A 25,275-nucleotide genomic window follows, 5' to 3' on the forward strand; every position below is an offset into this window, starting at 1 on the left:
TTTTGATGCTGTCTTCCTCTTGTCCGGGACAGTTATATGGAATATCAACCATTTCCTCTATGGTGGTTTGCTGCTGCAGATGCAGTATGGGGGCTGCCACCTGACTAATGGAAGGGGCCATGGGATCAGCTTGGGTTAAAGTTTTCCCCTTTTCAACCCTTTTCCTCTGCCTTTTATTTAGAGTATCAGAAGAGGGTTCCAGGCTAGTACTGCCACTCTCCCCTGATGCCAATACTATTGGGTGATGTTTTTGCATGTGATGCTGCACATCAGGGTTTTTCAGATGCCCCACTTGCTTCCCTCAACTGATATCCTTACTGCAGTGAATACACTGATCGAAGCGTGGGTCCTCCCTCATTTTAATGTGCTTCCAGATCAGGGATGTCTTCTGTGACCTCTTCTCTGCATCCTTGGGGCTGATGCTGGTACTGGAGTTGAGAATGAGGTGGCCTCTGAGAAAACTTCAAGGGGCATCACTTATGCTCTTTACCGGATCTGCCTGCTCTTTCTGGGGGTTGCTTTCAATACCATTAGTATCATCTGCTCCCGCATCAAAGCACTGAATGCTAAGACAATGCTGACTAATCTACCCAAATTTTCTTCAGATACTATCTCCTCAATTTCTGAAACAGGGAATTCCAGACAAGATTCTTCCTCAGAATCAGTTGTTTAAAATACTGCTTCCATTGCCTCAGAAGCAGTATCTAATGTAAAGGGGCATGCAGGTGATTTTGGCTGTTGCATTCTGCTGCCCCAGTCCATGTCCCTGTACTGCTACTGTCTTCTCTGGATAGCTTTCCCACGTTTACCCTCTGCTCCAAGACAAGAGGGAGAGGCAGTGGTGCATTCTCTCCAAATTTTAGTTGCTTCTACCATGAGCTGACTTCTTCTCCTGCCATGCTGCTGCTAAAAATGTCTCTTTTTAATTTAGGGGCAGGATTGCTTTTTTAAAATCTCTGCTCCTATGCTGGCCCTACTCTGTAGTACTATCTCTATCTTTGCCAAAGATTCCATTTTCTCCTTTCCCTTTTCCTCCAAATGACCTGATAGAATTTGATGTGCACTACCTACTAGGGATTTGGATATCACAAAGGAATTTATTTATTGATACTGTACCCCACTACTATGTGGAGAACTGTCTGTTACCCATATACACATACAGATATATATATATATATATATATATATATATATATATATATATATATATATATATATATATATACAGTGTATGTGTACTGTGCTATGTACACTCAGTGCTGATTGAATCCTTTTCCGCACAGAAAAAATTGTTAGCTAAACAGAACCAAATATACTGGTAGCTTAGTCAGATTCTTCTTCTCTTCAGTCAGTGTGTTCTCCTCACTGCCATGCTATCTCAGACACTCATGGGCCAATGCAGAGAGGTGTACTTTTCTGAATGCACTTGAACATGCATTTTCTGCATGTTAAACTTATTGCCAGTGCAGCAAGGAGTTTTGTACAGAAAATGTGTATCCCTAAATGGGAGTATTTCTTAATGTCCTTGCATGGAAATCCCATGCAAATGAATGCATTAAACAGAACACCCCAATGCAGAGAGACTGCATTTGGCCAGCACATCTTTCTTAATGCTGGAAACTTAATACCTGGGTAAGAGTTCCAGTTAAGTTTTTAGCACAACTGTGCTATCTCTTAAAAACCATAAAAAAGGGGGAAAAAGTTTTAAAATGTCTGCAGATAACTGGCTTATCCAGGTTAGTGGTGGTTGTCTCCATTTACCCGGATAAGTACTGACTTATAAACTATCTGGCAGAAGGCAATAACTGCCAAATAGCTGGATAAGTCAGTACTTATCCAGCTATCTGGCACAGTTCACATCAACTTAGGTGGCTAAGCTGTACTGGCTGCTATCACTTATAGTCTATCAGGGATGCCTCCCCCCCTTTTTTATATTAAAATGTACATTCAGCCTCTGCTGAATGCACAGAAGCTGAATGCACATTTTATAGTGTTGCATGTTTTTTTTAACTCCAATGCATTTGCATAAAATTAGCTTATTGCATCGGGAGTTAAAAAAATTTTATCTGAGTATTAAAAATGTGCACTGAAAACCTGCATACATTTTCTTAATGCTCAGATTATAACATCAGTCTGTCAGATAAGACAGTCAAAAAATCAATAGCACTGCTGCAATCTCCACACTCCTATCCTGATGTCTTCCTTATTGAAGAGAAAAAGCAGTAGTGCCATTGCCTGTGTCTTTCTGGCACAGGGAATGTGACCACAGCAACAGAAAAGATGAGACGCAGCCCTTTGCCAGTACAAAATCCATCTTTATTTTAGATTATTTTAAAATTCTGAGAGAGTTTCTCAGCACACATTCTTCCCTAACAACTGTTAGAGTGGAAATACAGAGAGTCTTGCACATTCTCAGTATTTACAGTGGGAATAGGTCAGCGCCACTTGACCTGGAAAGCAACTATAGTCCAGTTAAATAGATGTTGCATCGTGAATTGCCCTTTGTCTGGTCTCCTTACCAACTTGTCCTGCCTTGGCTTTGACAAGGCTGTGATGTCACACAGGCAAGAAAGGGTTGCTGTAGTTACCGTTTGTTTTTTTTGTTCAGCAGTATAAAGCCATAAAATTTAATGTGCCATAAACTTGAATGGGTAACCTAACGAATAAGACTAAAATGTTTGTTTCAGTCATGGAACTCCATTTATTTCAGGGGTCCAAAAATAAAACAAATAGACTCCTTTATCATGTTTTACCCATTTGTTTCAAATGAATGCACATTCCTAGTAAGCAGATTAGGGATCTTCAGCTTGGAGAATGGACAACTGAAAGAGGATATAATAGAGGTTTATAAATTCATGAGTGGGTTAGAATAGGTAAATGGGGAATAGTTATTTACCCTCTCAAATAGTATTAAGACTAAGAAATAGTCCATGAAACTAATGGGTAGAAGATTTAAAACAAATTGTAGAAATAATTTTTTCACTCAATGCACAATGAAGCTGTGGAATTTGTTGCTGGAACATGTGATGAAAACTTCTAGCATAGCTGTGTTTAAAAGGCGTATGGACAAGTTCCTGGAGGAAACGTCCATAAACCATTATTAGCTATGTAGACTTGGTAAAGACACAGCTTATCCTTATGAGTGAGCAACAAGAAATGCATCTACTCTTGGAGATCTGTCAAGTACTTGTGATCCAGACTGACCATTGTCAGAGACAAGATGCTGGTCTTGATGGACCTTGGTCTGACCCAGCATATCATGTTCCTTTGTTCTTATATAAGAGATTGTCAGCTACCTGGAGCAGGGTCTATCTACTAAAGATAGACCCTGCTCCAGGTAGCTGACTCCCTGCAGAGAGTAAACATGTAACAGTGGCTTCACACTATTACCAAACATTTTCCCTTTTTGCAGCTGCTGGGAAATTGTTCATTTTTAGATCCTCCCCAGGAGTTGGCCATTGTCCCTATTTTGGAATTGGTCAGTACTCCACTATATAAACTGGGTTGAGCATGTTCAAAGTGTGGTTGGATATTGATTTTGGTTGGGGTTAGATTACTTTTGGAGAGAAGGTGAGCTTTGGTCCACTTCTCCCATTGTTGGAGGCTGTGAAGCCCACAGGGATCCCCTCATTCACCTCCTTGCTCCTGGAGAATGGAAGGATCGCAGCCTTGCAGCGCAGGCTGATTCCTCCACCTGATTACATCAGTCAGGAGGGAGGAAGCAGCCCATGCTGCAGAGCCATGATCCTTCCATTTTGCAGGAGCAAGGTTGGTGAATAAGGGGATCATGGTAGTACCTCGCAGGGGTGAGCAGCATTAAGAAAATCAAGCTCCTGCCACCTGCAGTGAGTGAGGGCATTGTGTATGAGGTATGGGAGGGAAACTGTTGCTCTCACCAACCGCGGAACCCCTAGGCCGGCTCCTCCTGCTCGGCGATGCCTCCCTGCCGTGCTGCCAGTCCCCGGGTCTTTGGCTTTAGCAACCTGTCTCCCCTGTTCGACTCCGCTCAAACTCTCTGATGCCGGGGCCTCCCTGGCCTCGCCAGCGCATGGAATGCTGCTAGCTTCTGGCCCTGCCCAGGGTTCTCCCACACGCGCATGCAGCTCTGGCTTCAATTTAAAGGACCAACGGCGGGAAACCTGAGCCTGCCCAGGAGGATGACATCATCAACTCGGGCCTATTTAAGGCTCCTTTGGGCTGTAGCCAGATGGCTTGGCAATGAGTCTCCTGTGTTCTTCCTCTCGGGATCCTGTGCTGTTTCCTCAAAGTACTTCTGTTCCAGTTACTGACTCCTGTTCCAGTTCCTTGCTCCTTGTGCCTTCACCCCTCGGACGGATCTCTCTGACTTCTGACCTTTGGACTGGCCCTCACCTTTCCTGCTAGCTGCCTGCCACTGGACCTCAGACTGGACTTCACCCTGCCTGCTAGCTGCCTCCACTGGACCTCAGACCGGACTTTACTCTGCCTGCTAGCTGCCTGCCACTGGACCTTGGTCTGGCCTTCACCTTGCCTGCCAGCTGCCTGTCATCGAACCTCACTCCGGCCATTACCCTGCCTGCTAGCTGCCTGCCTCGAACCCTTGGACACACTGACCATACTCCGGTGCATCTCCACAGGGGCCCACCTAAGACCAGCCAGCCCAGGTACACAAGGGCTCAACCTGCAAGGAACATGGGCTTGTAGTGGCGAAGCTCCAACTTGCTCCTGTCCTCCTCCGGCCACGCCTCCTGATGTTGGTGACCTGCGGGGGTAGCATCAACATCAACTCAGGCCAAGGGTCCACAGTCTACGTCGTGGTGTCAACAGAAACAAGATTGCTGGGGACTGGGGAACAAGATTTCTGGTGAGTAGGGGGGATGGGAGAGGAAAGGAGGCTGGGGAGCAGGACTGCTGGGAAGTGAAGGTCTGGGAGGAGAGGGCCTGTTGAGCAAGACTGCTGTGGAGTGGGGTCTGGGATGGGAGAAGCATCTGGAAAGCAAGACTGCTGGGGAGTGGGGGTCTGAGTGGGGAGAGGGGGCTGAGGATTAAAACTTCTGGGAAATGGGGTGTCTTGGAGAAGAGAGCGGGACCAAGAGTGCTGGGGAGTGGGGGGGAAGGGGGAAGGAGGGAAGGGGAGCAAGACTGTGTTGGGAGCATGTGTGAGGGCGAGTGAGAGAGAGAGCATGTGTGTGAGAGAAAGCATGCATGTATGTAATCATGTGGGAGAGAGAGCACAAGCATGTGTGTGCTAATCCATGACAATTTTAAGATTTCTGGAAATCAAAAGTTCCCCGATATGGATATCAGGAGATTTGTTTTTTAAATCTTTATTAGTTCTAATTATTGGGTGGTATTTGATGTGTTATTTGAAATATGTTATTGATGTTTGGAAAATGTTTATATGAGTTTTGAATTATTGAATGCAATTCTATTCATTAGTTTTGAATTATTCTTTTTATTGGTATGATTTTACTAATTTTTTTTTATGAGAAATGGTAATGCTTCTGTTTTTTCATTGTTGCGATTCATATAGAATTTAGCTTTTTGCGGTTTAAAGTTCAGTTTTTGCCTGTACATTTCTATTTATATTTTATGGTCTCTTTATTCTGTATTTGAGGGTCTATCTGTATTTTGTATGTGTAACTGAGTAAGGTATTCCAATAGTATGCAGTTTGCATGTAGAGATCTATAGCAGCTTGGCTTGTTCTGTTTTTCTAATAGGGGGTGAATTGGTATTTTAGGCCTGGTATAATATTTGCTGTGTTAGCTTTCATAGGTAGAGTTGTTGCTGTTTGAATGCTGGCAGTTAGTGTTGTTTTGGTACAGAAAGTTTATTGCATTGCAATTCTGTTTCTTTGTGGCTCTCTGAGGGTCATGCCCATGCCCAAGATGTATTACAGTAGGCCTAATTCCATATGAGTTCCAAGTGTCTCTTGCTTTTTTGCAGGGTTTTCTGGTTATCCCCACAGCAGTACATGTAAATATAATATACATATTGTAAGTGACTATGCTTTGAATGTCCTTTTTCATGTAAAATCTGTTACTATAAATGCATAATTTTTAATTGTGTGTGAGGAAGGTATGATAGGGTGGGGGGTACAAGACTGTATGGTTTTTCTAGGGCGCATAAAACCCTTGCAATGGCCATGGGCATTACTGTACAAACATTTTACAATGTTTCCCAACTCATGGTGTATTGTGTTGTGTAACGAGCAAGGGCTCTGTTTTTCTCTTGGCCATATGCGCCACATTGCCTGGCAACGACCCTGGGGCAGACCTCTCTGTCTCAGGGGACTGGATTTTAGTTCCTGTGCTCTGTGCCCAGCTCAAGCAGAGATATCAGGACCAGGTTTCTATATCACACTGCGTTCAATGAAAGTAGGGAATATGGATTCCAAGAGTAAGAACTGATTTGGAAGAGCTGTTTTGTTAAGAGGGCTTTTCCTTTTTGTTTGGCGGGAGATATTTTTCCACCTGCCATTTGTGGAGAAGAGAGGGGTTTTTTCTTTCTTATAACTGAGAAAGGACTCTGGGATGAGCTTGGAAACTGATTCAGAGGCTAAACATGGAAAAAGGGAATTGTCATTCTTCTTTTCCTTATGATAATTGTTGCCATTCTTGCCTGGATTCTATTTTTTAAGTTGTAGTAAACTAGTTTTTGTTTGAACACCATTCCAAGTTTCTGCCTGTTTTCTTCCAACTGGAGAACCAGCTTTCTGAACTGCTAAGATCTGCAAGTGGGAGAATGGTTGACTGGTGAAAAAGATTGTATCAGGTACCCATCCCCGACAGCCTAGTGCCCTGGAGGCTTGTTCTCCTCTTCTCACCTGTTGAATCCTGGCTTCCCAGTGGCTGCCTACTGCAGAGTAATTGGAGAAACAAGTGAATGGTTAGGGATAGTGAGCTTAGCTCTGGGTCTGAGTGACCTCAAATCAAGAGGGAGTTGCGCACATAAGAAGAACTTTGTTTATTATATAAAATGGATAAAATCAAGGAGGCCCTGATCAGGGAGAAGCATAGTTTAAGTTTTAAAAACAGCCTTAAAAAATGGAATTATTGTATAAGTAATTGCATAGGACATTCAGGTATCCTATGTTCTTTGCTAGGTTTTCTCTCTCCTCTCCCAGGCTTTCCTGGAGGGAATACGGAGAGGTAGGATCCCATCTGCATGTTTGGTGGTCCTGCATTTGGGTCAGGGACTTTTGGAGTAAAGAAGAAGATGAAGTGGAAAAAAATATTGGGGAAAAAGGGTAATTTTTACACCTGCTCTCGGTCTGCTGGGATTGTGGCATGATGCAAACACTGGAGTTAGCGAGGCCCAGCACAGACTGTTGTCAAATAGTGCATGCAGCAAGATTCACAACTCTTTCAATCTGCTATCAGCATTTACACCAATGCTGATAGCGCATTGGTGTAAATAACTACATGAGATTGCATTAATAGAAAAACTGACTCCCATCTTGAATAATAGTACATCAGAATATGAAACAGTATGGGGCAATTACTGGGCTATCATGGGCTTATAACTAGCTCAGATCAGTTATACTGGAGGGTAGAGGTGTAGTGCAGTCACAAATTAACAGTTATTGTACTTATAGTTAACAACTGATGTTTGCTGACGAAGTAACTTTATCGTGAACTGTTTCTTCTTTTCCTTATTTTTACCTGGATATAATTTTAAATTATATGTGAGGCAAATTGTTCTCTGTAATGTGTGCTGGTTTGGGCATCCAAATGGCAGATGAAATTTAATGTGGACAAGTGCAAGGTGTTGCATATAGGGAAAAAATAACCCTTGCTGTAGCTACACGATGTTAGGTTCCATATTAGGAACTACCACCTAGGAAAAAGATCTAGGCATCATAGTGGATAATACTTTGAAATCGTTGGCTCAGTGTGCTGCAGCAGTCAAAAAAAGCAAACAGAATGTTAGGAATTATTAGGAAGGGAATGGTTGATAAATATTTCTCATAGAAAGTTTGTGCTATTTATTTTATTTGTTTATTTATAACTTTTATATACCGAGGTTCCTGTATAGGATACAGATCACCCTGGTTTACAAAAAACTGCAACTTCGCACAAAGGTAGTACATAAAACAAGAGAAAAACAAGAAATGGTATAAGAAACAAGTGTATCAAATAACTGGTACAAAGAACTCAAACTGCATACTGAATATTATGTAATGACAAAGAACTCTAGCTGAATATTATATACTAAGAATCGGTCCGGGAGACCGTCACAGGGAAAGTAATGGGAGAGTGAGAAATAAACAAACATAAACATTGGGAACTGGACAGGACAGAACTGTAATTAGACCGAGGCAAAAGTTAAGTGAAGGTACATTGGTCATTGGACAAGGCTGTTGTCCTTGTCCAATGACCAATGACTTATCAATGACCAATGACTTATCAAGTCATTTTTTGATACAATTTTTGGATACCTTTTTTAGGTTTTTTTGCACGCTTAACAGATAAATAGAAAGTGGTTGGTGGATCATTAATGATTGTAAAATCTAATTTACATTACCAGCAGGTAATGGGAATGCAATAAGATATGAAACTTTCTACTCTACCTTCAAAATATTTTCCGTTGAATATACACAATTAAATTAAACTTGTATTGAGTTGATGTTTGTTCAACCACAATATTAATGAAGTTGAACAAGTGAGGTGATATAATTGAGTTGATTTAATTTATATTGTGGATCCCTCTAAGTGATAAATTAGTGTGGTATTTTGGTTTATCAGATGGAGCCCGGCACAGAAAATGTCTGCACGCCATCTAGATAAGCTGTCGCAGAGCAAACATTTCCCACATTTTAAAACATCATCTAGTAGTGGACTTGGTGAGGTATAATCATTTGATATTTCCTTTTTGGAACCTTGCAAAGTTTCATCTGGTGCCTTTGTCTGTCCCTCACAAAAGCACCCTTTTAGTTTAAAGGAGTATTTGAGGCCTGCCTGATACTGGGTATCCTTTTTCCCTTCAAATCTCCCACTCAGTTTCTGTTGAACTAGAATAGCATTCACAGGATTGGTGCATCCTCCCATTATGTGTCCATTCTCTCCACAGTTATAACAGAATGAAACTACCTTGGAATAGTGTCTTGGGTATTGTCTTTACCAAAGGATTTTCTTGCATCATGCTATTTGCAGCAGAGTTATTCACTACTTCTAGAGTGCCAATTCTACAATGAGAGAGTGGGCAAAGCATTACCTTCCTCTCCTGGAAATATTCTTGACTCAGGTTACACTTTAAACTCACTTGCCTCTGAAATCACATACTTAACAATGCTTATGTCATTTGCTGTGCAAGTTCTGCTTACAGGTTTAATCTGTGTAATTCCCAAATCCTTCTAGATTCATTTTTCTCTCCTCCTCAATTGCTCTGATTTTAGATAGCAGCTCAGAATATTGTGGAAGCCTCACAGACTGGCCCTCTAATAAGTCTCTCAGATACAACTGAGTCTTTTCCCAGCAATCCCATTCAAACTCATTGCAGTAATTGCCTATCAGGGGCAAGTCCAAAGAAAACTCCCCATTCCAAAACCCTCTGCAACAGAACCTGAAGCCTTTTCAAATAATCTGAAGATTTTTCTTTGGTATTTTGGTGAGATTCTATGAATTGGAAGAACAGTTCCTCTCACAAAACACGTTGCAAACAAATTTGAAAATTTTATGTGCTTAGGAATTTATCTCACAATGTGGACCATCATACCACCCTTGGTTGGTTTAGGCAGTAAGCCACGCTTTCAACCATAACGGGTCATATTTAATCATCGGTCCGGAATAGTCTGTTAAATTCCTTTTAAATTTCTTCAATTTTCTACTTTATTAAATTTACTTTTTTTATCGTTTTTTTGTCCATTTATAATAAAATGTTTTTAACGGAGTAAGAAGCGGAATTGCCTTACTTGTGCGGAGCGCCTCAGCGCTTCCGAAGTAGTGCCTTCACTCACTTGTGCAGAGCGCCGCCGCGCTTTCAAGATTTCGATTTCAATGCTGCCGTGCTTAAAAGGCAGCAAATTCCGATCGAGGGTGCTCGTGTGACTTAGAGCTCCTGTAGTCTGACGTACGTTTCGCAGTTGTGCTGCTTCAGGGACTCTGTGCCTAATCGGAAGGTTTAGGCTTAAGAAGAACACAAGGTTAGTTCCCGCCAAAATCTTTCAATATTTAAATGCCTTCGTATTTGCTTGCGTCTAATTCATTATAATGCCTATGAAAAATGACAATAGATATGAGGCCACTTATGTTTTTAGCACCGATATTTCTCAACATAGATTATGCACTCCCAAATGAATTATAGACTAAAACACATTTGTAGTCTTCTCTTACCGCGTTCAGTCGCCTAATGCTCTTACCGGCATTCTGCTGAATTGCCGCGAGATCTAGGCTGATTTTATAGAATCACCCAACCACACCTGTGATCTGATTTGACAGAAGAGTGGATTCACATGAAGTGAATCCACTCAATTTCCTTGTTGAGGCCGCCTGGGGTCACTGTATGTAATTCGAAAATCCATCGTTGTTCAGATTGTTGCAGTTTTTTAATTCGATCTCCCTTTCTCCAATGGGGGTGAACAATTTCTAAAATGGTCCATTTAATATCAGAGAATTCATGATTATAGTCTCTGAAATGTGTCACCAACGGTTCTTCTATTCGTCCTGTATTGATACAGCATTTGTGTTCAGTCAATCTAGTTCTAAACGGGCGTTTAGTCATGCCCACATATGTAAGTGGGCACGGACAAAAAATGGCATACACAACAAAGGAAGTTTTGCATGTCGCTGAAGGTAAAGAGACTGTCCGACCTGATGGTAAGATGATGGTAGTCTGTGATGATTTTAAAGTGCAATGGGCACAATTTGTGCAATTCATAATTGGGTGCTCAACATTCCGGGACTGCTGGAGGCTAGAATGAACTACTTGATCTTTGATATTTCTGCCTCGAGAATATGCAATTCTAAATGGTTCCTTGAATGAAGGGTGGATTTCTTGGAGAATTGCCCAATGTCTCCGTATGGCTCTGCTGATCATTGGAGCGGCTAGAGTGTGCCTCATCACCATGGTCTGTGGGTTTGAGTCCTCATGCTGTCTTGGCAAAAACATGAATTCCCTATTGGAGTAAAGGGCTCGTCGATAGGCTTTTTTGACACTCGACAAGGGGTATCCTCGTTGCAAAAATCTTTCTGCCATGATTTGAGACTGTTTCTTGAATTCCGAATTGTCTGTACACAATCGCCGTATGCGCATAAACTGGCCAACAGGTAAATTCAACTTAAAAGTGGTTGGGTGAAAACTATCGAATCTTAAAAGATTGTTGCGATCACTGGGTTTTCGGTACAGAGTGGTGACAACTGAGTCTTCTTTTTTGGTGATAAGAATGTCTAAATATGATATTTGTTGATCATGAAAATTCATGGTGAACTTAAGACATGAGTTTAATGAGTTAAGCCAGAGATGGAATTCCTGAAGGGCTGTCTGTGGTCCTTCCCATATGATGAACACGTCATCTATATATCTTTTCCAATATTTCAAAAATAGGGACCATGGATGTTGTTGAATTTTCATGATCAACAAATATCATATTTAGACATTCTTATCACCATTTTTACCCATATAAGAGGCAATGTTTAAAGCTGGGGGAAGGAGACTTTCAAATAATTTTCTATTTTTAGCACCTGCAGTGAAGGTCTGGATTCTGCAATCATTGCTTAATCTGAATATGCCAGGTTTCATAGTCTCCTTTATTACTAGGTATAGGGACATTCCCAGAGAAAACCTTAATTTTGTGGTAAGTAACATTCAACTTTGCCCCTTCCTTGGGAATCTTGATCACATGCTCCACTATAATCTTTGAAGCATCTGCAGGAATGGAAATTGATGGAGAAGAATATTGAGGAGAACTGCCTGGCACAGAATGTTGAGTTACTGTAGTATCCTGCCATCTGAGAACCTCCTGTTGGCCTTCAGCTGAAGTCCGCAGCACACCCTGAGGTGACTGATTCACATCAATTGCTCCTTCCTCTTGTGACCCCAAACCCTCAGCAAATGTTCTTTTTCTCAGATCTTTAATATCAATGTTATGGCTGTCAGCTATATGAGCTAACTCTTCTTGAAATCGATCTGTTATGTGTAGGAGTATGTCACTCACAAGCGAGTTAGTGCATGCCTTAGGCTCAGTATTCAGTTCTGATAATTTTTCATTCAGAACAGGTTTAACAGTCCACTGTCTGTCCAATTCCCCACCAATGCATAGATCTTATAAAATGAGTACAGAAAGGAGGTCTTCAAACTCACACAAAACCTGATCAGATGACTCAGTCCTTAAACGTTGTAGTTTTGTAACTGTACCTGCTGAGCTTAAAACATTTTGAACACTTGTCATAGACACTGCTGGGCTTACAGAACCCAAAATGACAGATCTATCAGGAATGCATCTATAATATATACAATACTCCATTTTCAGTATTGCATAAAAAAAATTATATATTCACTTCACTAATGATGCTAAGAGAGTCACAGGTCAAAAGAGGCTACAGCCCCACGTTGAAGCACCAATTTTTTTTGTAACCTTGCAATATATATGTGACATGGGTTTCTTGCTGTAGGTTATTACTTCAGGGTTAACCAACTTCAGACTATGCAAGGCTAAGACTGTAGAGACCTGCAGCTCAACTGATAGCCCAGCATCAATAATGAAACTACAAACCTCATTAGCATGTAACAGCATTAAACTTTACTGAATGATTAGCAAACTTGGTCAATCTGCTCACTCCACAAATACATGAATACTGTAGAGGCTCAGACATGAATCCTGCTCAAAGGTTTCAAACTGGTATTAAATGAGCAGCTAACTCCAATCTTTACACACGGGCCGATACAGTATTGTGTGCTCAGCCAAGCGCACCTTTAGCCCCAGTTTGGCCGCGCGTTTTCAACTTGCTATTTTTACCCCTTATACAGTAAGGGGTAACAGTGTGTCGAAAATGCATGTTGATGGGCCTATTAGTTATTCCCACGCGATACAGAAAGTAAAATGTGCAGCAAAGCCACACATTTTACCGGCACAGGGAAAGTGTACAGAAAAGCAGAAAAAACTGCTTTTCTGTACACCCTCCAACTTAATATCATAGCAATATTGGAAGCCCCAAAATTAAAAAAAAATTTTAAATTTAAAAAAAAAATGTAAAATCTGCCCGCGGTCCGCGGGTTGGAAGCCGGACACTCAATTTATCCGATGTCCGTTTTCTTAACCCGTGGCTGTCATCGGGTTTGAGAACTGACGCCGGTAAAATTGATCGTCGGCTGTCAAACCCGCTGACAGCCGCCGCTTCTGTCAAAAAGGAGGCACTAGGGACTCGGGCCCTCATTTAAATACTTATTTACTGTGGGCCCTCATTTAAATACTCGATCGTGTGCCCAGGAGAGTGGCCTGGGCGCGTGTTGGGAGAGCGGGTGCTCGCCTCAGAGCGCTGCCTCTCCCGTGGTTTTTACTGTATCGGCTGGACAGTCTTTGCACTGATAACAAAGTCCCAGCTTGTTTCCTACTGTAGAGCCATTTGAATGCTGCAGGGCGGGAGATGATGTCAATGTTTCTTATGTTACTAATGGCTGATCCCTCCTTACAGCAGCCTCCAGCCACGGGAACCCTCAGTCTTGCACTTCAAAGAACTAAGTCCCTAACAACATGGATCCTTAATTAAAACAGAACTTCTTTAGTTTCAGGGCAGAGCAAAGCAGAGAATTCCCTCTGACTTGCTAAGGAAAGGATGATATGGCTGTTCATGCCCCTTCTGACTACAGCTCTCCAGTGTGTTTACAGCCCTTCCATACATTTTATTAAGTTTCTTATTATTGTATTTATGATTATTTTATGGTTTTCTGTTTTTTATATTAGAAGTTATTATTTTTATGATTTTTAAGACTTATTGATACTGATTATATGTGATTATTTTATTCCTTTTATTATCTTTAATTATTATTGTAAACCATTGTGATGGAATGTTTTCTAAACGACGGTATATAAAACCTAATAAATAAAGAGACAGCACCCTATTGGCAGTCCTTTGATGTCACAAGTGCTAATTTTTTGATAGTGACATTGTCTTTTTTACTAAAGGTTCGTTACACAAGTATGCACTGATCTGGGATGTTTTTGTCTTGTCTTTTTAAAGCTCCGCTTCTGTGGTGTGATCCTGCATTTTAGAAAAAAATCAAGACTACCAGTATGTGAATACATGGAGAGGATGGCTAAAACTGCTTTTATCTTGTTTATAGGTTAAAGTTGGTGATAAAGAGGTTGATGTACTGAAGGGATTTACCCTCTATATAACAACTAAATTGGCAAATCCTGCCTATACCCCAGAAATTAGCGCTAAAACTGCTGTCATCGACTTCACTGTTACCATGAAGGGATTAGAAGACCAGCTGCTGGGTCGTGTCATCCTTACGGAGAAACAGGTAAACTAAAGATATTGTTGAAACATTTATTGTGATGAACTTAATTTTGCTTTTGAGGGAGTTTGATACTGTGGTTAAGGTGCTGGTGAAGCTTAGATATGGTACTGAATCCAGGCTGCTTGGATATAGATTGCTTAGGAAATGCAAAACAATCCAGCTCTGCTTTTCCACTTTCATCTCAAAGGGCTTGGGGTGCTTCTGGTCTTGCTTCCATAGCTTTACAATAACAGCTATTAGACTAATTTGGAGTTTGTTAAAAGAAGCAGACAGGTGCTAGCTCGATGATTCAGCAGCATTGCTATGCATTGCCATGCAGGAGATGTGGGTTTGATTTCCAAGCCCGAGTTCTGTGCCTTTGGCTGGTTGGGGCTGAAGATGCTCCCAAGAAGAGCATTCACAGCCTTTAAGAGAAGGGAGTTCTAGCCTTGAGACCTGGCGCAGATTCAGGGTTCTGCAGACTGGAGCAGAGATGGCTGGGTTAGCAGGGAGAGCGCTTAAAAATGGAGCAGAAATCCTGGATAGTTTCAAATGAAGGCTTGTGGTACCATAGCTCTGGTCCTGATTGATTTGGAAGCCCAATAAGAAAAGGAATGAGCTGTGGTGATAAAACAAAAAGAACTTAAGAAATGACTGCTGAACTTCCCATGCCACTGCATTAGTTAAACATGCTGAAACCTCCTCCCCTCCCCCTATCTGTTCATTCCTACCTCTCTCTCTCTCTATGAAGGTGAAAATTTATGGTGGAAAAAATTCATCAATCATCTCCTAGCAAGTGCCCTCTCCCCACTGACCCTGACAAGCACATGCTCTTCTGTTTAATAAAGGTGACTTTTCAAGTACAAGATTTGCCAGGCCTTAAAAATTGAAATGTCCCAGAGTGCAGAAAGTGGTTCTAGTGCAGTAAGCTTAGTGTATGTCATTGGATATGCTGGTAGAGTGGTAAAAGCTTTGAAATGTGCCACATGCATCAAGGGAAAGAACAGAGGCTGCAGGTTTGTGTTATAATGCAACCTGCCTGTCTCCTATGACCCTCAAATCTTTTTTTCTAGCACCTTAGAACAGTTTATTTAAGAGCATAAATGAGCAGGAGAGAACTAGTTTGTATTCTTCAATGGTATTTAAAAGTTTATTTAACATTTTATGTAGGAAATAATCTGAAGGACAGGACATTTAGGGCTTGATTTCCATAGCAACTTCTGTGCATAAAACCCTGTTTTATATGTATGGAAGTGGCATTTTGAAAATCAGATGGGGCCAGTGCACATAAAACTATGCTCACACCCCGGTTTTGTCCATACTTTGCTGAACACTGGGGAGAGGCATTCCGAGGGTGCATTCTTTTTCATTTTAAAAAGTATGGCATAAGTAACCCCACCCATCTGCATGGAGCAGATGTAACTTCGCATGAGTTCATTTTTCCTCATACTTGGCCAATTATCCAAGGATTTTCAAAGCGAATGTATATGCATGTAAGCTCATATTGAGAACACATGGTAAAGTCTGCATGTGCCATGTCCACATAGGCTTTTCCTTATGTGAGCTGTTATAAAATTATTCACCCCGAGGGCAATTTTCAAACTGTCTGAGGGTACTTTTAGTTTTTACCCACAGATTGTGCATCAGTTTTTAAATGGAAACACTGTTTTTCACCATGGGTAACATTATACTGTAGTAGCATTACAGGTATAATTTTACCTATGCAAGGGTCAGCACTTTTCAAAGATCCCATTTCTGCAGTAAAGCACTCTCTTATCAAAATTGCCCTCTATCTGACCCTGACTGGAAGGATTGGAGGCCTGGACTGAAGCAAAGGTCCTTTAACCACACAGAATAGTAACTGACAGTTAATACCCTGCCCAAGGCAATTGCTACTATTATAAACCAAAATGTGTTTGCTTTAGAGCAGGGCTGTTGACTACCAGTCCTGAAAGGCCACAGACCTGTCTGGTTTTCATGATATCCTCACTGAATATTCATGAAGTGTAGTTAACAAAGTGATTAATTTGCTTATTGTAAAGGCTCTGAAAGCTTGACCTGTTTGTGGCCCTCAAGGACCTAAGTTGAGCATCTTTGCAATAGAATTTAAAGATATTTTTTGAGATATTTTTAGAATCAAATATTTTGAACAATGAAGTCAATGGGATTAACATTCTCAGTTCCAGCACATCATATTGCATTGGAATCTGAAACTAAATATTGTGGGGTAGATTTTCAAACAAGGCGCGTTGGCGTACTTTTGTTGGCGCTCCAGGCGCAAACAAAAGTACACGGGATTTTAGTAGATACGCGCGGAGCCGCGCGTATCCACTAAAATCCTGGATCGGCGCGCGCAAGGCTATGAATTCTGTATAGCCGGCACGCACCGAGCCGCGCTGCCTACCCCCGTTCCCTCCAAGGCCGCTCCGAAATCGGAGCGGCCTTGGAGGGAATCCTCTAACGCCCTCCCCTCATCTTCCCCTCCCTTCTTCTATCTAACCCACCCACCCGGCCCTGTCTACACCCCCCCCTTACCTTTCTCCGGGGATTTACGCCTCCCGGAGGGAGAAGTAAATCCCCGCGCGCCAGCGGGCCTCCTGCGCGCCGGGCCGCGACCTGGGGGCAGGTACGGAGGGCGCGGCCACGCCCCCGGACCGCCCCGGGCCGTAGCCACGCCCCGTACCTGCCCCCAAAACGCTGCCGACATGCCCCCGAAACGCCGCAACGACCGGGCCCGCCCCCGACACGCCCCCCTCGGAGAACCCCGGGACTTACGCGAGTCCCGGGGCTCTGCGCGCGCCGGTAGGCCTATGTAAAATAGGCTCACCGGCGCGCAGGGCCCTGCTCGCCTAAATCCGCCCGGTTTTGGGCGGATTTAGGCGAGCAGGGCTCTGAAAATCCGCCCCTATGTCTATTTAACAAATATTCCTTATTGTTGAAAATCAGTTGATTTATGTGATTAAATATTTAATACCTATCATTTTGGAATGTACTTATGTTTCTAGTCTAAACTTAATTCCATTCTTTGCTCTGCTAGCTCTGCTCTCAGTCTACACCTATCCCTGTATTACTACTATGATATTTCAGTGCACTTGGGCTCCTCTTGCAATGATGCAGAGAATCAGGTAGCAGGCACAACTACTAGATCCTGAAATCTGATAGATGGTCATTATTTTAAAGCTTCTATTTTTTTTTAAAGTCCTGTTTTCCAAACGAAATATGCTACCACTTTTGCACAATTGCCATATTACATGCATATACCACAGTACTGTCCCATCCACATGACATCAGTAGTGGTGCTGCTTGTTTACTATAAGCACTAGCCTTATTCCATGATGCTATGTTTGCATGGAACAGTAATATAGGAGTCAGCGTAAAAGGTGCCAGACACTAAGGAGTACCTCTGAACAGCAGAGGAGCCATAGTTTTATGAGCACTAAAATTCAACATTCACTATACTGTACGAAAGGTTTAGAAACATTGTACTACTGCATTACAGCTGCAGTATGATTGAAATCAAGCAGTCAAAAATGATCATAAAATACTAACTTGGCTACCAATTTTATCAGGAGGTGGTTATAAAATCACAAAACTTCCAGTTGTTTGTTTCTTCAGACTCACATAAAACCCTGTGGGGCGGATTTTAAAAGGGTTACGGGCGTAAACCTTCTAAACCCCTCCTGTGCGCGCCAAGCCTATTTTGCATAGGCTTGGCGACGCGCGCAAGCCCCGGGACGCGCATATGTCCCTGGGCTTGAAAAAAGGGGCGGGGTGGGGCATCAGGGGTGGGGTGGGGGCATGGCCAGAGGCCTCCAAAGGCTTGCTAGGCCGGGGGATCGTGCGCCGGCACTCGGCCGGCACGTGCAACCTACACCTGCCTTTAGGCAGGTACAACTTAAATAATAAAGGGCTGGATTTACTAATACTGCTGGGCTCTTTGAATCCTGCGGTAACGGGGGGCGAAGCGGGGGGGGGGGGGGGGTCCTGCGACAGCTGGCAGCAATCGCACCTCCGCGGTGTGATCACTGCCGGCGTTGTGCCAAATAACTACGCCATAAAAGGTGCGAAACTGGCAGCGAAAACGCAGCGTACCTTTTGCTGTCGGCGAAGTCTTCACAGCATCAGCCCTGGTGCCGCCCCGACTCCTCCTCTTCCGGGGCTGACGCCGCCCCGACTCCACCCCGATCTTGGTATCGCACGCAATAAGGGACTTTTCGCGTGCAAAACGTCCTTTATCACATGCGATCCGCTTGGAAAATGACCCCCAAAGGTAGGGGGGGGGGATTTAGGTAGGGCTGGGGGGTGGGTTAGATAGGGGAAGGGAGGGGAAGGTGGGGGGCGGATGGAAAGTTCCCTCCGAAGCCGCTTCGATATAGGAGCGGCCTCGGAGGGAATGGGAAAAGCCATCGAGGCTCCCCTAGGGCTCGGCGCGCGCAAGGTGCACAAGTGTGCACCCCTTGCACGCGCCAACCCCGGATTTTATAACATGTGCGCGGCTGCATGCACATCTTCTCTTCTCCATCGTCCCTTTCTCTTGTGTTTATGATCTCTTGCCTTTGACCTTTTCCTTTCTATTCCTTGCTTCCCTTAGAGCTGTGTTCCAGGGAAGGAAATTCCATCACTAATACATTTGTTGTGCAGGGTTGTGGTGTCAGGGCAAGATGCAGTAATACCATTCCAGCACTTCTTATCAATAGAGTGACATCATATGGGCTAAGGCTGGTCTTTGGGGGAAATTTGCCTGAGATGTTTTCCATGCCCTGCATTTTTTGGTGTTACTTTCTTATCTGCATTCTGCATTCTGCCACCTTCTTTCTGTGCTCTTTTATCCTCTGCCTTATAGTATGCACAGACCATTGTTTTGTGCCACCGCATTACCCCTTGCTTTGTTTCATTCTCTATTCCTGACTCTTCTTATTTGTTCCTCTCCCTTCCTCTATAGTCTCCCTACTTCCTTCCTTTCTTTCTTCCATTCCCTTTGATTTTATCTTCTTTTTTTTAATTTTCTCCCCAGATCTATATCCCTTCAAACTGTCTCTCTCTCTGAGTTCTTTCTATCCAATTATTTATTCATGCCCCAGTTAACTGTGTGGCTGTCTCTGTAGATGTCTTTGTGTCTCTTCTGGGGAATATCACTCTAAAATTCACTTGTAAGCATGAAAATGGCAAACTAAGCATTGTGTATGGGGTGTTTCTTGACAAAAAGCAGTGTAGGCCAGTATAAATAATAAAGAGAAAAGGCCTTCATGATTTGGTCATCAACAGGATGTTTTAGTAAAGCATTTTAAATCCAGCTTTTTAGCTTACTTGTATTTTATGCTTTTGCCTTCTCTAGGTAGTCAGAATTTTGTTGTATGGCCCCATGCTAAAAGAACACAAAGAGATGCACTTATTTGTCTATGGTGGCATCCAGTTAGTTAACTTAGCAGCTTTGTTCCTTTCTATAGTTTGCAGAGCTAACAAGTGGGATCCCTAGGGTATGCAACAATCACTGTTCAGAATTATTTTAATTAAGGCTGGAAAGTGTATTCCTTCATGATTTTCAAATTGACCCACCAGCTGTGAGCCAGCAATCCTCAATAATGGAACAAGGACCTGAGTTGGAATCTTGAAGGAACCTGTAAGAAGGGAAAATCAGGTACCAAATTTGAGCCATAAAGAACTACCATTTGGGAAAAGAAATGTTTTCATACAGAAGGGATATGCACCTCCAATGTTCAAGGGCTGTAAAGCAGCCAAATTTTCTGATGGCAATCATAATATGCAAATCTAAGTTTCTTCAGCTGATATGTAAAGGTATTCCATACATATTAAGTTTAGATATTTGAAAATCAGATCTGTCCATGGTCCTGAAAAACTAGGGTTGCACAGTCCTATTGTACAGAGTGCAAGATCAAGATAGGGAGGTCACATGGAGGTCAATGCTTGTATTTTATAAACTATGTGGCAAGAGCTGCAGTTTATAATATACTGTGTCTTTCTGCTCTGAAAGTATGCATGTATTTTTCAGTATGTACATTTATTTCCAGTGCAAGAAAACACATACTTTCTCTACCCGTTTTATAATCATGTGTGCGTATATTTTACACATGAAATAATTGTGACACTGTGTGAATAGACACACAGATATTTATAAAGTATGCTCTAGTACTTGGAATCACCAATTCATCCACCAGTTTACCAAAGCCTTCTCCAGTTCACCTACATCCTCTAGCACATCACTCTGAATCCTTACCAGTTTTCCCTGATGTGACACCCAAAAACTGCAGACAACAGACAAGCCCATTTTCACTTGCATGAGTCAATTAGAAGGTGTATAAGTGTACAAAACAAGTTCGGTAATGTATGCATGTATAATCTTGTACAAAATAGCAATTACCATGTATACGTCTGAACCCCACCTCAGAACACCCCTTAACTGCCCCTTTTCTCCCCAGTAAAATGTACACACAAAACCAAAAATATGCACTTACTCTCAACATTTATAAATTAGCATAAACATGCATATATGCTATTTTTATGCATGGAACCTTTTTGAAAATTCATTCCTATCTGTCTTTCTAGAACTAAGCATTTTTCTTATGTCAGTAAGCCAAATCTAGAAATACTTGCTTGTTGCTTTTAAGACTGGTTTCTTGAAAGTCTTTTATGCTATGCAGTAATGCATCTTTCCATGCCTTCATTTGGCAATGTCAAAGTGTTGATATTCTTCAAAAGTAAGCAAAAGGGAGGATGAGAAAACTGAGTAAACTGGTCATATTACAGGAATTACAAAACTACACTCCATAGTTTTAGTTCTGATGCCAGCTGATAGGCCTAAACCTAGTTACAGTCAGTGTCTCCTGTTTCTTCCTATCTCATGCCAGATTGCCTGCTGTGATTCAGTGTTCACTGATAAGATTTCTCTAGGTGATTATAGTGCCTTGGGCTAGAGCAGCTGAGTTGAACCAAGGTCAAATCATTCTTGAATAAAACATAGAAAAAGGAATATCATAGCAGATAAGCATCACGGGGCAATATTCAGAAGCAGGGCATCCATACAAATTAGTCCGATGCACTTATCTGTCTGACTTATGCCAGATATTCATCAGTGCAGTCACACTGATAAATATACCTGCTTATCAGCATGATAGCCAGATAAGGGTATCCAAGTAATGATAGGACTGCCTTCATGCATACTTAAAGGGGCTAATGCAATACAGTGCACTCAGACGAGTTCACTGTTTAACCCGCAGTTGGACGCAGGTTGTGTAGGTACATGCACAGCCCCTTATGCTATAAAGGGATTAGTGCTTCACAATGCGCGTCCAATGTGCCAGGAAACTAATAGCACTCATCACACGAATATGCGTGTGACTGAGGCTATTAGTTATTCAGTCCCAATGCAAAAATAATTGTGTGACCAATACACACATTTTTGCACTCAGAAATGAATGTCTGCCCAGAGCAGGCATTAATTTCTGAGCACTCCAAAAAGTCGTACAGAAAAGCAGAAAATACTGCTTTTCTGTACATCCTCCAAATTAATCTCATGGCGATATTAAGTCAGAGGAGGGACAGATTAAAAAAAATTTTTTTTTTAAGTGCCAGCGGTCAGTTTCGGGAAACGGATGCTCAGTTAGCAGTATCTGTTTCCCGAACCTGTGGCTGTGCGCTGATTAGGAAAGCTGATGCTGATAAATTCTGCATCCGTTTTCTAAACCGGCGGATGTTAAGGAGGCACTAGGGGCATGCAGTCAACCCTAGAGCCTCCTTGACAACATGACACCTAATTTAAATTTTGCATGGCACCCCCAGGAGAGGTGCCTGGGGGCGCAATAGGAAAGCAGGCGCTGAACACTACTTAATTTTTATTTATTTATTTATTTGAAAGCATTTATATACCGTTTTTTAAAAATAAATTTTTGTCAAAACGGTTTACAAGGATAAAATAAAACATAAAATAATCAAAAAATAAATGAATTTTTAAAATATACATAAAATAATCAATGGCTAGTCAGAGTGCTAGCATTTGAAGCCTTTTATAAATATAAATAAAAAGAATTTTGATGCCATGCTGCTTATTATTTCAGGGGGAATGGGTAAGGTGAGAATAATAAGAAATTTGAAAGTTATATTGAAGGTACGGGGGAGGGGAAGGGAAGGATATGTCGGTTAAAAAGATGTATGGAATAAAGATTATAGAAGGTGTAAGTAGCTCTGTGGGTGTAGATTGAATATTGTTAACAATTTAATTAGATGAAATATTGAATGCAAGTTGGAAAAGATGAGTTTTGAGGGATTTTTTAAAGTGAGAAGGGTTAGATATTGCGCGTAAAGGATTTGGTAATGAATTCCAAAGTATTGGTCCGGCTATTGAAAAGGCTATTGAAAAGGCTCTCTTTCTGGTGAGATCTAATCTGGCTTGTTTGGGTGAAGGAATATCTGGAGCGGACTGGGAGGGAATTGGGGGAGGTCCAAATGCGTTGTCCTGCTTGTGTGGATTTTACAATCTGGCACACCTCTGTACGCGGCCATCCGCTTTTATAACTTGCATGCACCAGCACGCACATGTTATAAAATTGGCGCATCCATGTGCATGTGCCGGGACCTGCATACATTTGGACGCACAACCGCTCATTTTAAACTCAACCCCTCAGGCTTTTCTCCCATTCTGTGTCTATGGGTAAATACATTGATGAATCAGGTCCTAAGGGATCTAAATTTAAGGACTCAGCTTTTTTTGAATATTAGCCTCCGGATGTCTGTGTGCCCTAAGCCCTTGCATAACAGTTTATGGACTCCCCCTTGTATGCAGAAGCCCTTGCAAAGTATCCAGCTAAATGGCAACTTTTGAATAGTCCCCTTGCTTATCTGTCTAAAAATTAACCAGAAAAGTCATTATCCTGATATGATTTAGCTGAATAAGACAAAGGCAATATTCAAAAGAATATAACCAGTTGCCAAGCTCGGCTTATAGTCTCCCACCTCGCCAAACATCCTCCATCCCAAAATTTAAAAAATAAGAAGGACAGGGCTGTGGCTGCTTCTGGTCTGTCCCCCTTACCCCACTCTCGTCTAATCCATTAATTCTAAAAGTACTCTCCAGGGACCTCTTCCACTTCCCACCCCAACTCTTTCCCGTCTACCCTCCCAATACCTTCTATATGGTTTTTCTTCAGAAGCATCGAGCCCGGGATCATAGTAGGCTGCCACCACAATCCAGGCTGCAGAAGAAAACACACAGAAGATATTGGGAGGAGGGAGGGTAAGGGTTTAGAGTGGGGGGTAGAGGGGGGCTGTGGAAGGTAATGTTTTACCATTAACAAATTAGATGGGAACAAGAGGTGGATGGGGAGGGACTGGCGCCAGCCTTAGCCCCAACAGTGTTATTTTTTAGATTATGGGATGCAGGGGTGTTTGAGGAAGGGAGTTTGTGGGCTGGAGCTTGGGTGGGAGGGAGGAAGGGGCTGTGATAGAGACAGTATGCCTGTGATCCTTTTTTTTTTTTTAATCCCAGAGCCTGACACTTAGGGCCGGATTTTCTAAACTATCGCAGCTCTGTGAATTCGGCGGTACCGGGGGGTGGGGGGGTGGGGGCGGGCCTGCGAAAGCCGGCAGAGATCGCACCTCCGCGGTGCTATCGCTGCTGCCTTTTGTACCCAATAGTGCCACCATGAAAGGTGGCGCTATTGGACGCGCTATTGGCAGCGATAAGGTGTCCTACCTTTTCGCTGTCAGCGAAGTCATCGCGGAGTCCGCCCCGATCTAGGTATCGCACGCGAAAAGGGACTTTTCGCGTGCAATCCCTTTAGAAAATAACCCCCTTAAATGGCTATTCTTTTGAATATAGCCGGTTAAGGCTAAAATTATCCAGCTAATCACAGCAGGATAACTTTTGATCTAATCAGTGATATTCAAAAAATACCCAGTTATGTTAAAAGTTATCTGGTTACAGTTATTTGATTAATTTTAATTGGGATATTCACTAATTCAGTAGGATGTTTATTCCACTGAATATCCAGATAACATATTGGCTAACTTTTGTTACAGTTTTGGCTGCAGTGCAACCGCCTCACCACCAGGGGTCCCTCTAGTGCTGGCTTTCCGGACAGGCCCAGTCCATCTTATCTGTCCACTCTGTGCTCTGGGTGTGTCCTTATAACCCTGCCTGACAGTTGCCTCGGTGCTTCGGCATCGAGCTCACCTGGGCTCCCTGCTCTAGCCTTGCGCAGCCTTCGGGCCTTTCCTTGCCTTGCGCGGCCTTCGGGCCTTTCCTTTCCTTGCCTTGCGCGGCCTTCGGGCCTCCTTCCTCGTTGTTCTCACCTGGCCTACGGGCCTTCTGACCTGCTTGCTCTGCTTATGGTGTGTGGCCTACGGGCCTTCTGTGTGTGTGTGGCCTACGGGCCTTCTGACCTGCCCTGCTCTGCTTATGGTGTGTGGCCTACGGGCCTTCTGTCTGTGTGTGTGTGGAGCCTACGGGCCTTCTGACCTGCCTTGCCCCGCTTATGGTGTGTGGCCTACGGGCCTTCTGTGTGTGTGTGGCCTACGGGCCTTCTGACCTGCCTTGCCCTGCTTACTGTGCCCTGACCCAGCCTGAACTTAGACTCTGCTCATTGCCGCCTGCCCTGACCCAGCCTGAACTTAGACTCTGCTCCTTGCCGCCTGCTCTGACCCAGCCTGAACTAGACACTGCTTATTGCTGCCTGCCTTGACCCAGCCTGGAACCAGACACTGTTTCTAGCTTCCTGTCTCTCTCCACCTGGAGCCACCCTGCTGGGTGGTGTTCACGCCTCCTGACCGGAGCCCAAGCGTAACAGTATGCCGAAGCCATCAAATTTCCAGGGGAAGAGATGGTCTGTGTCCTGCCGGTGAGT

At 42.9% G+C, this 25,275-nt stretch overlaps 1 protein-coding gene across 1 annotated transcript in view; it reads left to right on the forward strand.

The window, feature by feature from the left end:
* LOC115083294 (dynein heavy chain 5, axonemal-like) overlaps positions 1-25,275 on the forward strand; it is a 1,259,434-nt gene that overhangs the window by 938,190 nt on the left and 295,969 nt on the right. Inside the window, exon 57 of the mRNA XM_029587102.1 lies at positions 14,261-14,443. Within this exon, the coding sequence (XP_029442962.1) occupies positions 14,261-14,443 (183 nt within the window). The remainder of the gene's footprint in view (positions 1-14,260; positions 14,444-25,275) is intronic.

This window comes from Rhinatrema bivittatum, chromosome 2 (assembly GCF_901001135.1).
Source record: "Rhinatrema bivittatum chromosome 2, aRhiBiv1.1, whole genome shotgun sequence".
NCBI lineage: Eukaryota > Metazoa > Chordata > Amphibia > Gymnophiona > Rhinatrematidae > Rhinatrema > Rhinatrema bivittatum.